A 17,351-nucleotide genomic window follows, 5' to 3' on the forward strand; every position below is an offset into this window, starting at 1 on the left:
GATAGAAATCACCTGGGTCTCAGCCTAAATGTTACCTCCTTGACAAGGCCCTCCCTGATCAAACATTCTAGAGTAGCCTTGCAGTGTTTGTCTTATTCTATCACCTCACTTTATTTTCATCATAGCATTTATCAGTATCTGATATTTTTTTCTTTTCTGTCTCAATATGGTAGGATATCAATAAATATTTGATATATTAGATATGTGAGAGAGTTGGAAGGTCCTTATAGGAAGAGGGAAAAGCACATCAAAGGTCTTCAGGTAGAATGGAGTTGAAATAAAGCCAATTTTTGGCTAGAGCACAGAGAACAGAAAGTATCACCAGATAGGACTGGGGAAATAGACAGAGACCAGACCATTCAGGGTCATATAGGATCTATTCTAGACCAATAGAAAACCATTAAAAGATTTAAAAGCTAAGGGATGACATGTGAATTTTGCTTTTGAAGGATACTCTATAATTCTGGCAACAGAATAGAGAGAATAGATTGAAATGAAGATAAGAGTGATTCTGGTATGCTGTAGGAGTCTATGGTAGGATGAGCCATGATAATAATTTGGATTTTTGTGGCAGTTGTGAAAATAGAGGTGTGCTTAATAATTAATTAAATAATAATAAGACAGATGATATATATTAAGACATTATTGAATTTGGTTAGGTTTTGTTCTCTATGCTCCAGTGATTATGTCCTATCCTATGACAGGACCAACAAATTAAATCCCCTATTTAAAAACTTTTATTTTCTAATGTACAGTGAAATAGTTGTATCATTATCATTTGAGTTTAACAAAGTAATTTACTGTTTACTTGTTAGAGACCTGAGAAACTATTTGTTATATCAGATTGATTATTTAGCATATAACGAAGTGATTTTTTAGTGGTCCCTGGGAAAAAAAGTTTTAGTAGATTATCAGTTGTAAAAGTATTTATTGCAATGGGATTTTACCTACACATTTTGAGCCAGTCTGCAGTTAGGTTTTAATAAGTTATATTTTTTCTATATAAAGGTGATATGGTAAGGTGCTCTATTATTACATGTTTTATAATGATTTGGGATAAAATGCACTTTTTAGGGTCATAAGATATGATGATTTCTTTTTTTTTAAAGATTTTATTTATTTATTTGACAGACAGAGATCACAAGTAGGTAGAGAGGCAGGTGGGGTTGGGGGGGGAAGCAGGCTCCCCACCAAGCAGAGAGCCCGATGCGGGATTCGACCCCAGGACCCTGAGATCATGACCCGAGCTGAAGACAGAGGCTTTAACCCACTAAGCCATCCAGGCACCCTATATGATGATTTCTAAAAGCTCCTATTGTGTAATATACTCATGTGTTCCTAAGTGAAATGCCACTTCACTATGTCGTACATGCTTTGCCTATCGTTAATCATGTATTCTTATCAATGATCTAAATTCAAGTGTTGGCAAACTACTTCAAGGCTAGATAGTAAGTATTTTAGGCTTTGCAGGCCACGTATGGTCTCTGTTGTATATTCTTTGTTTTTTAAAGCCTTTTAATGTAAAAACCATTCTTCGCTCATGGACTGTGTGTACAAAAATGTCTGGGACCTAGATTTGGATTGCCGGCTACAGTTGCAGACTCCTGATCTAAGGTCTCTATCTACTGATATTCATTAGTAAAGGAAACATATATACAGAGTATTGTTGTTGTTGTTTACTTTTTTTTCCCTTTTTTAAATTAACATATAATGTATTACTTGCCCCAAGGGTACAGGTCTGTGAATCCTCAGGTTTACACACTTTACAGCACTCACCATAGCACATACCCTCCCCAATGTCCATAACCCAACCACCCATTGGGTTTTAAACATTTTTTAGCAGTGAACCCATTTTTCAGAAAGCATGTTAAATGAAACCTTCAACTATAAAGTAGATAAAAGAGCAGAGCCACTATACTTTTTTGTTTGAATGTACCATGGAGTCTTCCAAGGTATAATCTGAATAAATTTGATTTATTCAAATAATTTGATAAAGAATAGTAAAGGTTTGTGTGTCATCTCTGTGGCAGAATTGGGTGTTAATGAAAGATTCTGTTTGTCCCATTTTCTGTGGGTATTTTAAATAGCAGAGTCATAGAAATACAAATTCGATTTCAGGGGCCTGGTTAATGAGCTATAATTGTTTTGGACTGTACTTTAAACCCCTTTTTGGGTATTCTGTATTAAATACTTCTTGAAATCAGCACCTAAACATAGAAGGAACTCTAATTGAACTATTTCTTGTAGTGACCGTGTAGTAAATGCTGTTATGTACATAAATTCATCTGAGTGGGATTAATAGTACATTCCCATGAACTTTTGGCCAAATAAACCAAATACTTGGTGTCGCTTTTCATTTTTAATATTGATTTTTATCACAGGGACATGATGATGAAGTATTTGTTTTAGAAGCACATCCATTTGATCAAAGGATCATACTTTCAGCGGGTCATGATGGGAACATTTTTATTTGGGACCTTGACCGGGGGACCAAAATTCGGAATTATTTTAACATGGTAAGAAAAATCTGTATTTAATTCATATTAAGGCAGATATCTCTTATATGACAACTTGGTAATTACAGTATACTTAGTGCCAAGGAACCTCTGTCATCTTTGTTTAACTCCATACAATAACTTAGAGAATGTCTCAAGACCTGAGAGTAAGGCCAATCAAGAGTTACACATTTCAGAGTGACTCTGTTGTCATGGCATTAGTATTTTCTAAATTCTTGTCCCCAGCTCTTAATTCTAGAAACTAAAGTTTAAAAGCTTTTGGAGCTAACAGTAACCAAAATCACAGGAAGTGTAATGCTTAAACAATAATCACAATGTGTAAATCCTAATAGTGACTATATTGTATCTGCTTCTGGTAAACCCCGTATGGCTTTAGTTAGTAATCAGGAAGTTGTTTGGCAAACATGGAATTGAAGGTATAGATACTCTTAAGATATATTTCATTCAAACCATGGAAAAATCTGGTAGCTATCTTTTCTCCCAGTAGAACATCCTCCTATGGTAATGGGAATACTCATATCCTCCATATTTCATATTCCTCTCTGAAGAACAGTTCTGAGGAAACATTTCTAAATTGTCAACCTTTGAGCCCTCTCTTATAGGCTTTGTATAGTTCTAGAGTGTTAATAATACCTTGTCTTTTTTTTAGTAAAATTGATTTGTGTGCTTTAATTTTAAGAAGATTTTTTAAAGACTTAGTTGCATTAAAATTTAAGGTGTGAAGATATTATCTTGACTTTGCTTAAATAGCACATTTGTCATTTTGGTTGTGTTTAGGTCTTTTCTTATTCTCAGTCATTCATTTAGTACTTCTTGAGATATGACCATGCTAGTAATGTTTGATACCATCTATTGCATTTACCATTTATTGCATATCTTCTTTTTAACTTCTTTCAGAGCTTTACTGTTTCAGTAGGGTTCTGGCTACAGAAGCCAGAGAGTACATTGGAATGCTGATGCATCACAGATTCCAAGATATTAGGAAGCTGAATCTATTCCCTACTTATTATTTGAAAATTACCTCTTAAAGATGACTTAGAGTGACTCCTCTAAATTTCAGATTGAAGGCCAAGGCCATGGTGCAGTGTTTGATTGTAAATTTTCACCAGATGGAAACCATTTTGCCTGCACAGACTCTCATGGTCACTTGCTGCTTTTTGGTTTTGGATGCAGTAAATACTATGAAAAGGTTAGTCTATTTAATTTTTTGTTACAGACTCTAATTTTGGATTGTATCATTCATAAATTTTATTTCAAGTCTTCAATTTAATAAGGGTCATTGTGTGTCAGTAGACACAAAATAACAAAGTCACCTTTCTTTTTTTTTTTTTTTTTAAAGATTTTATTTTTTTATTTGAAAGACAGAGATCACAAGTAGGCAGAGAGGCAGGCAGAGAGATAGAGAGAGAGAGAGGGAAGCAGGCTTCCTGCGGGGCTCGATCCCAGGACCCTGAGATCATGACCTGAGCCGAAGGCAGCAGCCCAAACCACTGAGCCACCCAGGCGCCCCACAAAGTCACCTTTCTTGATAAAAGTTTTCATCACTGCCAGAACATAGGCTTGGCAGTTTTAATCACTATTAAGATATAGGGTGATGTAGATATAAAAATTCATTAGGAAATCCTTTGGCTTAGAACATATTCCCTGTACTGCCCTTCAGGTGTAATGGAGAACAACTTTACCAGGTTGCATCTTATAACTCATCATAAGTTAGAAATAAACAGCTGGTAACAAAATGTTAATTTTCTTGCTTGGCCACTTTATTAGTCATCTTGTTAAAATACTTTGGAAGCTAATTTAATTGGTTCTTTATATTTTATTAGCTATGAATTTGAAATAGATTATAGATTCTTAAAGTTGGAAGAGAACTCAGAATCATTTTTAGCTCAATACTTATAACATCTTTGAGTATTTTTTATGTATTTTGTACTTACCTGCTTTGCCATTTATATTATACTCCCATCTATCCTTACTTGGGTATATATAAGCAATAAAAATAGCTGTAATAGTTTGTATGATGTTTGCAACTTAAACGAAAATAACTAACTTTATCCACTGTGTTATTGCTCTCCTTCATGTGCTAATTGGAGAAATACATATAGGGCCAGAAAGTAATACCGATTATAGGATTTTTGTGGAGAAGAGATAAGATTAACATTTAGGTGATTCATTTCTACCTGGAGGGAGCACAAAGCAATAGAGGGCTATAAGAGGATGTAAAAAAGTGTCTGATTTGAAAAATGCACTCTCTCTAGGAATAAAAATTAATTCCCTATGCATGTTAAATACTTAAAATCTGTCATAAAGATTCCAGATCAGATGTTCTTCCACACGGATTATCGACCCCTTATCCGTGATGCCAACAACTATGTACTGGATGAACAAACCCAACAAGCTCCTCACCTCATGCCTCCCCCATTCTTGGTGGATGTTGATGGCAATCCTCATCCTACAAAATTCCAAAGACTAGTACCAGGACGGGAAAATTGTAAAGATGAACAACTTATACCACAGCTGGGATATGTGGCTAATGGTATGTTATTTCCAAAATTAAATGTAAAACATTTTACAAAATGTTACACTTGCTGCTGTTCTCTCTATATGTCCCTTGCTAAACTCTGTAGTAAGTTATAATATATTTTACCTAATCTATTAATTTGCAGTTTTATAGTACTTACCAGAGTAGTTTTATATTTTTTATGTCACTTAAACACAGAAAAATGGATTAAGACAATAGGCATGTGCTCAAGCAGAAAATGTATTGACCTGCTTCCTTAGAACCCTGAACATTAAATTTACAAACTTTAATGTGTCAAGCTTTTCTCATTGGTGAAATTCCACTGCTCATATTATTGGTATTTTAATTTGACAGTCTGTAGTTAATAGACCAAAGATAAAGAAATTTCAAAAACTATAAACTAGGATATGGCCATTTACCCATTCTCTTGTATGAAATGCAAAGAATTATTTAGTGTTTAAATAACAGTCACTTCTGAAGGATGTAAAGGAAGCAGTGATGAGCATGATACATGATGTAAGGATACTAGAATAAGACACTGAACTATGCTAGTCCCTGTCAAAGCAACTCTTTTTTTTTCAAATTTTAATTCCAGTATGGTTAACATACATTGTTACATTTGTTTCAGCATACTATATACTATATAGTTATTCAGCAATTCCTTGTATCGTCCTGTGCTCATCACCACAAGTGCACACCTTAATCCCTGTCACCTGTTTGACCCACACCCCACCCAACTCCCCTCTACTAACAATCAGCTTTTTCATTATAGTTAAGAGACTATTTCCTGGCTTGACTCGTTCTCTCTCTTTTATTTTCCTTTGCTCATTTTTTTTTGTTTCTGAAATTCCACATATGAATGAAGTAATACAGTATTTGTCTTTCTCTGACTGACTTATTTCAATTAACATTACATTCTCTAGCTCTATCCCTGTCATTGCAAATGGCAAGATTTCATTCTTTTTTTTTATGGCTGAGTAATATTCCATTGTGCATTTGTGTGTGTATGTGTGTATGTGTGTGTATGTATACTATATCTTTATCCTTTCACCTCTTGATGGACACTTGGGCTGCTTCTGTATATTGGCTATTATAAATAATGCTGCTATAAACATACATGCATCATTTCAAATTGGCCTTTTGTGTTTTTTGGGTGAATACCCAGTGGTGTGGTTACTGGATCTTAGGGTACTTCTATTTTTAACTTTTTAAAGAAGATTTATTTATTTGAGAGAGAAAGAGAAAGAGAGCACAAGCGCGGGGAGGGGCAGAAAGAGAGAAAGTCTCAGACAGACTCCCCGCTGAGTGCAGAGCCCAACACTGGACTCCATTTCATGATCCTGAGATGATGACCTGAGCTAAAATCAAGAGTCAGACACTTATCTGACTATGCCACCCAGGTGCCCCACTATTTTTAATTTTTTGAGGAACCTCCTTACTGTTTCCACAGTAACTACACCAGTTTGAATTCCCACCAAAGGCACAAAAGGGATCCTTTTCCTCCACATCCTTGCCAACACTTGATGTTTCTTTTGTTTTTGATTTTAGCCATTCTGAAGAGTGTGTGGTGGTATCTCGTTGTAGTTTGGATTTGCACTTCCTTGATTGTGAGGTTGAGCATCTTTTCATGTGTCTGTTGGCCATTTGGACGTCTTATTTTTTTATTATGTTATGTTAGACACCATACAGTACATCATTAGTTTTTGATATAGTGTTCCATGGTTTATTATTTGTGTATAACACCCAGTGCTCATTATAAAACATGCCCTCCTTAGTAACCATCATGGGGCTAACCCATCCTCCCACCCCCTCCCCTCTAAAGCCCTCAGATTATTTCCTAGAGTCCATAGTCTCTCATGGTTTGTCTCCCTATTTGATGTCCCCCCTTTCAGTTTTCCTTTCTTTCCCCTAATATCCTCCATGCTATTCCTTATGTTCCACATATGAGTAAAACTATGTGATAATTGTCTTTCTCTGCTTATTTCACTTAACATAATCCCCTCCAGTTCCATTCATATTGATGTAAATGGTGGGTATTCATCCTTTCTGATGGCTGAATAATATTCCATTGTATATATGGACCACATCTTCTTTATCTTTTCACCTGTTGAAGATCATCTCGGCTCCTTCCACAGTTTGACTATTGTGGACATTGCTGCTATGAACATTAGGGTGCATGTGCCCCTTCTTTTCACCACATCTATACTTTTGGGGTAAATATCCAGTGCAATTGCTGGGTCATAGGGTAGCTCTATTTTTAACTTTTTGATTAACTTCTGTACTGTTTTTCAAAGTGCCTGTACCAACTTACATTCCCACCAACAGTGTAAGAGGGTTCCCCTGTCTCCACATCCTCTCCAACATTTATTGTTTCCTACCTCATTAATTTTTGTCATTCTGACTGGAAGTTCAGATGTCTTCTTTGGAGAAATGTCTGTTTATTTCTTCTGCCTATATTTTAATTGGATTATTTGGTTTTGAGTGTTGATTTAGCTAAGTTCCTTATGTATTTTAGATACTGTTTATTGGATATGTCCTTGGCAAATATTTTCTCCCACTCAGTAGGATAATGTTTAGTTTTGTTGATTGTTTCCTTTGCTGTGCAGAACTTTTCTATTTTGATGCAGTACCAATAATTTATTTTGGCTTTTATTTCCCTTGCCACAGGAGACCTATCTACAAAAATGTTACTATGTCTGATATCAGAGAAATCATTGCCTATACTCTCTTCTAGGATTTTTATGTTTTCAGAATTTGCATTTAGGTCTTTTAAAATTTTTTTAAAAGATGTGTTTACTTATGAGAGAAAGAGAGAGGCGAGAAGGGCAGAGGGAGAAAGAACTCCCAAGCATACTTCCTGCTGACATGGAGCCTAGCTCAGGGTTCAATCCTCGGACCCTGAGATCATGACCTGAACTGAAATCAAGAGTCAGCCATTTAATGGACTGAGCCACCCAGGCTCCCCAGTATAGACATTCTTAAATATTTGTTCTTCTAATCCATAAGCATGGATGTCTTTCCAATTCTTGGTGTCATCTTCAATTACTGTCATCAGTGTTTTATGGTTTTCAGAGGATAGGTCTTTCACCTCTTTTGTTATAGATTTACTCCTAGGTAACATTATTTTTGGTATCATTTTCATTGTGATTTTTTTTCCTAAATTCTCTTTCTGTGCTTCATTATAAGTATATAGAAATGTAGTAGATTTCTGCACATTTTCTATCCCATGACTCCTGAATTCATATGTCAGTGCCAGTAGCTTATTGGCACAGTTTTTAGGGTTTTCTATATAGTGGGTTTTCTGCAGATAGTGAACAGTTAACTTCTTCCTTACCAATTTGCATGCCTTATATTTTTTGTGTATGATCTAATAGCTATGGCTAGGATTCCAGTACCATCTTGAATAAAAGTGGTGAGAGCAGATACAATTTTCTAGTTCCTTACTGTAAGGGGAAAGCTCTCAGTTTTTCCCCATCAATGATTATATTAGCTGGTTTTTTGTTTTGTGTTTTGTTGTTGTTGCTGTTGTTGTTGTTTTTGTGTACAGCCTTCATGATGTTCAGGCATGTCCCCTCTATCCCTACTTTGTTGAGAGTTTTTATCATAAATGTCTGTTATACTATATCAAATGTATTCTCTCCATCTATTGAAAGTATCATATGGTTCTCATCCTTTCATTTATTATTTATTTTATTTTATTTTTCTTTTCAGGGCAATAGAATTCATTGTTTTTGCACCACACCCAGTGCTCCATGCAATACGTGCCCTCCATAATAACCACCACCTGGCTCCCACAACCACCCACCCCTGCCCATTCAAAACCCTCAGATTGTTTTTCAGACTCTATAGTCTCTCATGGTTCATCTCGCCTACCAATTTCCCTCAACTCCCTTCTCCTCTCCATCTCCCCATGTCCTCCATGTTATTCGTTATGCTCCACAAATAAGTGAAACCATATGATAATTGACTCTCTCTGCTTGACTTATTTCACTCAGCATGATCTCTTCCAGTCCCGGCCATGTTACTACAAAAGTTGGGTATTCATCCATTCTGATACAAGCATAATACTCCATAGTGTACATGGACCATATCTTCCTTATCCATTCATCCGTTGAAGGGCATCTTGGTTCTTTCCACAGTTTGGCGACCGTGGTCATTGCTGCTATAAACATTGGGGTACAGATGGCCCTTCTTTTCACTACATCTGTATCTTTGGAGTAAATACCCAGGAGTGCAATTGCAGGGTCATAGGGAAGCTCTATTTTTAATTTCTTAAGGAATCTCCACACTGTTTTCCAAAGTGGCTACACCAACTTGAATTCCCACCAACAGTGTAAGAGGGTTCCCCTTTCTCCACATCCTCTCCAACACACGTTGTTTCCTGTCTTGCTAATTTTGGCCATTCTAACTTGTGTGAGATGGTATCTCAATGTGGTTTTAATTTGAATCTCCCTGATGGCTAGTGATGATGAACATTTTTTCATGTGTCTGATAGCCATTTGTATGTCTTCATTGGAGAAGTGTCTGTTCATATCTTCTGCCCATTTTTTGATATGATTGTCTGTTTTGTGTGTGTTGAATTTGAGGAGTTCTTTATAGATCCTGGATATCAACCTTTGTCAGTGCTGTCATTTGCAAGTATCTTCTCCCATTCCGTGGGTTGCCTTTTTGTTTTGTTGACAGCTTCCTTTGTTGTGCAGAAGCTTTTGATCTTGATGAAGTCCCAAAAGTTCATTTTCGCTTTTGTTTCCTTTGCCTTTGGAGACATATCTTGAAAGAAGTTGCTGTGTCTGATATCGAAGAGATTACTGCCTATGTTCTCCTCTAGGATTCTGATGGATTCCTGTCTCATGTTGAGGTCTTTTATCCATTTTGAGTTTATCTTTGTGTGCATTGTAAGAGAATGGTCGAGTTTTATTCTTCTACATATGCCTGTCCAATTTTCCCAGCACCATTTATTGAAGAGACTGTCTTTTTTCCACTGTATATTTTTTCCTGCTTTGTCGAAGACTATTTGACCATAGAATTGAGGGTTCATATCTGGACTCTCTACTCTGTTACACTGGTCTATGTGTCTGTTTTTATGCCAGTACCATGCTGTCTTGGTGATCACAGCTTTGTAGTAAAGCTTGAAATCAGGTAACATGATGCCGCCAGTTTTATTTTTGTTTTTCAGCATTTTTTTAGCAATTGGGGGTCTCTTCTGATTCCATACAAATTTTAGGATTATTTGCTCTAGCTCTTTGAAAAATACCGGTGGAATTTTGATCAGAATGGCATTAAAAGTATAGATTGCTCTAGGCAGTATAGACATTTTAACAATGTTTATTCTTCCAATCTGAGAGCATGGAATGGTCTTCCATCTTTTTTTGTCTTCTTCAATTTCTTTCATGAGTGTTCTGTAGTTCCTCGAGTACAGATCCTTTACCTCTTTGATTAGGTTTATTCCCAGGTTCTTGGTGCTATAGTAAATGGCATCGATTCTCTAATTTCCCTTTCTGTATTTTCATTGTTAGTATATAAGAAAGCCACTGATTTCTGTACATTGACTTTGTATCCTGCCATGTTACTGAATTGCTGTGTGAGTTCTAGTAATTTGGGGGTGCAGTCTTTTGGGTTGTCCATATAAAGTGTCATGTCATCTGCAAAGAGAGAGAGTTTGACTTCTTCATTGCCAATTTGGATACCTTTTATTTCTCTTTGTTGTCTGATTGATGTTGCTAGGACTTCTAATACTCAGTTGAACAAGAGTGTTGAGAGTGGGCATCCTTGTCGTGTTCCTGATCTCAATGGGAAGGCTGTGAGCTTTTTCCCATTGAGGATGATATTAGCTGTGGGTCTTTCATAGATAGATTTGATGAAGTTCAGGAATGTTTCCTCTATCCCTATACTTTGAAGCGTTTTAATCAGGAACGGATGCTGGATTTTGTCAAATGCTTTTTCTGCATCAATTGAGAGGACCATGTGGTTCTTCTCTCTTCTCTATTGATTTGTTCTATCACATTGATTGATTTGTGAATGTTGAACCATCCTTGTAACCCTGGAATGAATCCCACCTGGTCATGGTGGATAATCTTTTTAATGTGCAGTTAGATCCTATTTGCTAGGATCTTGTTGAGAATCTTAGCATGCTTATTCACCAGTGATATTGGTCTGAAATTCTTTGTTTTGGGGTCTTTGCCTGGTTTGGGGATCAGGGTAATGCTGGCTTCATAAAAAGATTCTGGAAGTTTTCCTTCTGCATCAGTTTTTTGAAACAGCTTTAGGAGAATAGGTGTTATTTCTTCTTTGAACGTTTGGTAGAATTCCCCAGGTCATCCTTTCATTTATTAATGTGATGTATCACATTGATTGATTTGTGAATACTGAACCACCACTGCAGCCAAGAAGGAGATCCTACTTGATTGCTGGATTCTGTTTGTTAGTATTTTGTTGAGGATTTTTGCATGTTTTTACTTATCAGGATATTTCTGGGCTCATAGAATAATTCTGGAAATTTTTCTTCCTCTTTTATTTTATGGAATACTTTGAGAGGAATAGATATTAACTCTTCTTTAAATGTTTGGTAGAAGTCACCTGTGAAGCCTTCTCGTCCTGGACTTTTGTTCTTTGGGTGTTTTTTGATTACTGATTCAACCTTCTCGCTGACAGTCTATTCACATTTTCTATTTCTTCCAGCTTCTGCTTTCATAGTTTGTATTTTTCTAGGAAGTTATCCATTTCTTCTACGTTGTTATTGGTGAATAGTTTTTCATAATATTCTAATTGTACTTATGTGGTGTGGTTGCTATTTTTCCTCTTTCCTTAGCAATTTTATTTATTTATTAATTTGTTTGTTTTCAGTGTTTCAAAGTTCACTGTTTATGCACCACACCCAGTGCTCCATGAAATATGTGCCTTCCATAATACCCACCACCATGCTTATTTTATTTATTTGTGTCTTTTTTGGTTGTTTTTTGATGAGTCTGGCTAGAGGTTTATAAATTTGTTTATCTTTCAGAGAAACAGCTCCTGGTTTCTTTGATCTGTTCTACTGTTTCTTTAGTTTCTATGTCATTTATTTCTGCTCTACTTTTTGTTAGTTCCTACCTTCTGCTAGTTTTAGGTAGTTTAGTATTTTTTGTTACTCCATTAGATATAAGGGTAAGTTGTTTTTTTGATGTTTTTCTTGCTTCTTGAGTAAGTCCTGTATAGGTATAAAGTTCCCATTTAGAACCATTTTTCCTACATCCCAAAGCTTTTGGACCATTGTGTTTTCATTTTCATTATTTCCATGTACTTTTGTATTTCTTCATTCATTTCATGGTTAATCCATTAATTGTTTAGTAGCATGTTATTTAACCTCCATGTATTTGTGGTCTTCCAGATTTTTTCTTGTGTTAAACTTCTACTTTCATAGCTTTGTCATTAAAAATATGCATGGTATGACTTAAATCTCTTTGAATTTGATGAGACTCTCTTTCTGGCATAATATTTGATCTCTTCTGGAGAATGTTCTGTGTGCATATGAAAGGAAGGTGTATTCTGCTGTTTTAAGATGGGATGTTCTAAATATATCTGTTAAATCCACCCGGTGCACTGTGTCATTGTTTGTTTCTTAATTATGTTTAGATGTAAGTAGTATATTAAAGTTCCCTACTATTGCTGTATTATTATTGATTGGTTCCTTTATGTTTGTTATTAACTGTTTTATGTATTTAGTGCTCCCATGTTGGATGTGTAAATATTTACAATCATTCTTTGTAGTAGATTGTCCCCTTTGTTATTATATAGAGTCCTTCTTTGTCTCTTGTTATAGTCTTTGTTTCAAAATCTGTATTTTCTGATGTAAATATTGCTACTACAGCTTTCTTTTCACATGCATTTGCATGATAATTGTTTTTTGGTCTCCTCACTTTCAGTCTGCATCTATCTTTAGGTCTAAAGTGAGTCTCCAGTAAATAGTATATAGATAACTCTTTTTTTTTTTAAGTGTATTCTGTCACCCTGTGTCTTTTGATTGGAGCATTTAGTCCATTTACATTTACATCAAAGTTATTATTGATAGATATGTAGTATTGCTATTTTATTACTTGTATTGTGGTTATTTTGAAGGTTTTTCTTGATCCTCTCTTATCTTTCTTTAAGTTTTGCTGATTTGCTTTGGTAATGTATTTGAATTCCTTTCTCTTTATTCTTTGCCTATCTATTAATGTTTTTTTGATTTGTGGTTATCATTAGGTTTATGTAGAATCACTTGTGCATGTAGCTGTCTATATTAACTTCATTGCACCCAGTTTGTTTAGAATCTCAATTACTGCATTCTTTGTTTCTAACAGTTCTTTAACCCTTTTATCTCTGGGTTAAGGGCCTCCCCAAGGTCTTCCAGGCTTTTCTCAAGCCCAGTGATTATCCTTATGACTGTTGCTTCAAATTCTCCATCTTCCTATTACTTATTTCTGTTTTTCTTAAATCTCTGGCCATTACCTTATCTTATGTTTGAATTCCTCCATCTTGGCATTTTTTCCAAGTCTCTGTCTACTTCTCTGTGTTAGAAAAGCCTGTTATTGCTTCCTGCTCCTGAGAATTATGGGTTTATGAAGAAGTCATAAAGTGTCCAAGGCCTGGTGCTTCAAGGAATGTCTCTGGTGTGTGCTGAGTGTACTCTGCTGCTGTGTTTCAGTTGCCCTGTCCTTCAGACCATTCCTCTTCAGAGGTTTTCCTTGCCTGTGGTGGGCAGTGTTTGTACCTTGGCCAGAGTGTGGTGTGTTTTAATTATGTGTGCTCTGTTCTGCTTGTTAAATGAGACTTGGTGGTACTTCTACTAGAACTGAAGCCTTGCAGAACTCCTTGCTCAGGAGTTGTGGTGTGTGCAGGGATTTCTGCTGGTCTTCTGGGCAAGGGGCCTGCTGTGCTAGGACCGAGGCAATCTTTTCCTAGAAGGACAGAGTGCAAGGGTGTGGGTCCTGGTGTAAGCAAGTTGGGCAGCCAGCATTGGCACTTTACTGTTTACTGAAGGTAGCTTATGTTTATGTGAGGGGCAGGGGAGGGAAGTGGTGCCAGCCAGCTCTTTTGTCCCAGGAGAGGGGTCTCTGCTTGCTGCTCTCAGAGAAGCACTCTGAAAAGAGCAAATAATCTCTCCCAGTGTATCCTGGTGTTTTTCAGTTGCAGTTTTCATGCTGTTTGCCCCAGGGTTGTTTGCCTACCTAATCTCCAGGAGCAACACAGTGCCCTCAGGGCTCTATCTCAGCCAGGTCCACCAACTTTTAAACCTCCATCTTCAAACCCCGCTGGTTGCAAAATCTCACAAAATCAGCCCTTCTTATTTTCCCAGCCAGTGACTGGGGAAATGTTCTTGCTATTTCCCTGTGTGCTCCTCACTCTTCTACCTTTCCCTGTGACCAACACTCCCTTTCCTCAGAGCACCCATTCTGTTTCTCCCCCAAACCATGTCTTCACACTCAACTATCTTTCTTTTTTTTTTAAAGATTTTATTTATTTATTTGACAGAGAGAGATCACAAGCAGGCAGAGAGGCAGGCAGAGAGAGAGAGAAGGAAGCAGGCTCCCGGCTGAGCAGAGGAGCCCGATGCAGGGCTCGATCCCAGGACCCTGCGATCATGACCCGAGCCGAAGGCAGCGGCCTAACCCACTGAGCCACCCAGGCGCCCCAACACTCAACTATCTTTCTTGATGTGCCTCTTCTCTCCCTCTCTTTGTGGAGTTTGTTATGTCAGTCCTCAGGTTTATTTCTTGGGTATTCAGAGTGATTTGATAGTTGTCTAGTTGTATTTGAGGAATGAGACAAGTCCAGGGTCTACCTACTACACCACCATCTTTTAGATATCTATATTAAGTTGAAAGTCATTTAAGAGTCAACCCATTCTTTACTGCCCACATTTTAGGTATATGGTGTTCCTTTATTTTGTGTTTTCCTTGACTGATTTCTTACAGAAGTATTCATTTTCACTGCTTTTGTATTTCCTACTTGATACTGTCACTTAATGGTCTTTCCTTTCCACTCAAGATTCTTTTTAATATTTCTTACAGAGCTGATTTATTGGTCATTAACTCCATTAGTTTTTATTTGTCTGATAAACTCTTTAGCTTTCCTATTCTGAAATAACCTTGCTTGATAGAGTACTCTTGCCTGAAGATTTTCCCCATTCAGCACTATGAGTATATCATGGCATTCCCTTTTTGTTGTAACATTTCTGCTGAAAAATTCTGCTGATAGCCTTAAGGGATTTCCCTTATGTGAAACTGTCTTCTTTTGTTTTGCTGACTTAATTTTCTTTTTATTTATCACTGTATTTTTCCATTTTAATTATAATATGTCTTTATGTGGATCTGCTTTTTTTTTTTTTTTTTATTTTGTTGGAGGTTCTCTGTGTCTCCCGGATCTGGGTTTCTGTTTCCTCCCCCAGATTAGGGAAGTATTCAGCTATTAATTCTTCTAATATATTCTCTGCCCTCTTTTCTCCCTTTCTTTCTTTCTTCTAGGACTCCCATAATATGAATTTTATTATGTTTGATGGAGTCACTGACCTCCATAATTCTTTTACCTAATTCTTTTTTCTCTCTTTTGTTTAGCTTGATTACTTTCCATTATTGTCATCTAGGTCATTGATTTGTTCCTCTGCTTCTTCCAGACTGCTGCTCATTCTGTTAAGTGTATTTTTCATTTTGTTTATTGAATCCTTTATCTCTGGCATATTATTCCTTATCTTTTAAGTGTCTCACTTATGTTTTCCACTCTTTTCTCAAGTCCAGTATGTATCTTTATAATCATTACTTTAAATTCTCTGTCAAACATGTTACTTATATCTGTTTTGCTTAGACCTCTTGCTGTGGCTTTGTCCTCTTTCTTCATTTGGGAGAAGTTCCTCTGACTTCTCATTTTGTTTGCCTCTCAGTGTCTGTTTCTGTGTGTTGGGAAAGTCAGCTATGTCTCCTCTTCTTGGGGGTATTGACCTTTTGAAGAAGAAATCCTTGCAGTCCCCTTCAGTGTAGTGTCCCCTTTTCCCTAGGCCCTGGCACTTCAGTGAGTTTTTCTAACGTGTGGTACATGCACTCTGCTGTTGTGTGCTGTCCACTTTATTCTTTAGGCCCATCTTTTGTAGATGCTGTTTTTTCCTGTTTTCAGCAGTTTTGGTCCTTGGCCTGTTGTGGTCAGCTTTAACTATTTGTGCTCTGGTCTGCTTGTGAAATGGGGTATTTTGTCACTGCCACTGGAATCCAGGTTCTGCAAAACTCCTGGGTCAGGAGATACAGTGTTGGCAGGAGTTTGGGCTGGTCCGAGGGAAAAGAACTGTTGTGTTGGGACTGTGGTAAGTGTGATGTGGAAGGTCAGTTCCATCTGAGCACAATGGGGTAGGATGTGGTATAAGCAATTTAGGTAGTAAGTTCTGGTGCTATACTGTTTCCCATAGGTGACCCTGTGCTTATGCTGATGGGGAGGGAAATGGCAGCTGCCAGTTATTTTGTTCTCATATAGGTCTTTCCATGTATCCTGTCTCTCTGGGACACACTCTGAGATGGGCAGATAATCTTCACATTTCACCTAGAGGACAAGGTGAAAAACATGTCTAAGATGTATTTAAGAAAAAGAATATAAGGGTGCCTGGGTGGCTCAATTTATTGAGCATCTGACTCTTGATTTTGTCTCAAGTCATGATCTAAGGTACCTAGAATCCAGCCCCCTGTGGCTCCATACTCAGCATAGGGTCTGCTTGTGGATTTTGTCCCTCTTTCTCTCCCCTCTCCCTCCCCACTCTGGTATATAAATCTTTAAAAGAAAAAATAGTATAGAAATAAATAAAGTATTCAGATGTCATCATTGTGTTTCAGTGTATAAATAGAAATAATTTCTGTAATTATCAATATACTGAGGTGTTTTCAAAAGAGATAGTATTTGAAATAAATAAATCATTTTGATTTATTTCGGAAAGGAAATTCTCATGAAAGAATGATGCAGAACATTTTCTATATCTGTAGTTGAACTTTAAACTTTACTCTGGACTTTCTGCTTGGAATATTTCATCAAAAAAGTACATTTGGAAATTCATAATTTAATAATTATTCCTTAAGACCTTCCTAATAATGGCTAATTTGGGGATATTTGTTACATCATACATACACACAAACTGACCTAGCAAACAGTTTAAAAGTTCTTCAAATCTATGGTCAGGTAATCTTCGACAAAGCAGGAAAAATATACAGTGGAAAAAAGACAGTCTCTTCAATAAATGGTGCTGAGAAAATTGGACAGCTATGTATAGAAGAATGAAACTCGGCCATTCTCTTATACCATAAACAAAGATAAACTCAAAATAGATG

General features: G+C 36.7%; 1 protein-coding gene across 1 annotated transcript in view; it reads left to right on the forward strand.

Moving 5' to 3' along the window:
• The window catches only part of BRWD3 (bromodomain and WD repeat domain containing 3), a 218,871-nt gene that overhangs the window by 114,303 nt on the left and 87,217 nt on the right, over positions 1 to 17,351 (forward strand). The window contains exons 15-17 of the mRNA XM_059385220.1: positions 2,382 to 2,516; positions 3,577 to 3,705; positions 4,824 to 5,049. Coding sequence (XP_059241203.1) covers positions 2,382 to 2,516; positions 3,577 to 3,705; positions 4,824 to 5,049 — 490 coding nt within the window. The remainder of the gene's footprint in view (positions 1 to 2,381; positions 2,517 to 3,576; positions 3,706 to 4,823; positions 5,050 to 17,351) is intronic.

This window comes from Mustela nigripes, chromosome X (genome assembly GCF_022355385.1).
Source record: "Mustela nigripes isolate SB6536 chromosome X, MUSNIG.SB6536, whole genome shotgun sequence".
NCBI classification, from domain to species: Eukaryota; Metazoa; Chordata; class Mammalia; order Carnivora; family Mustelidae; genus Mustela; species Mustela nigripes.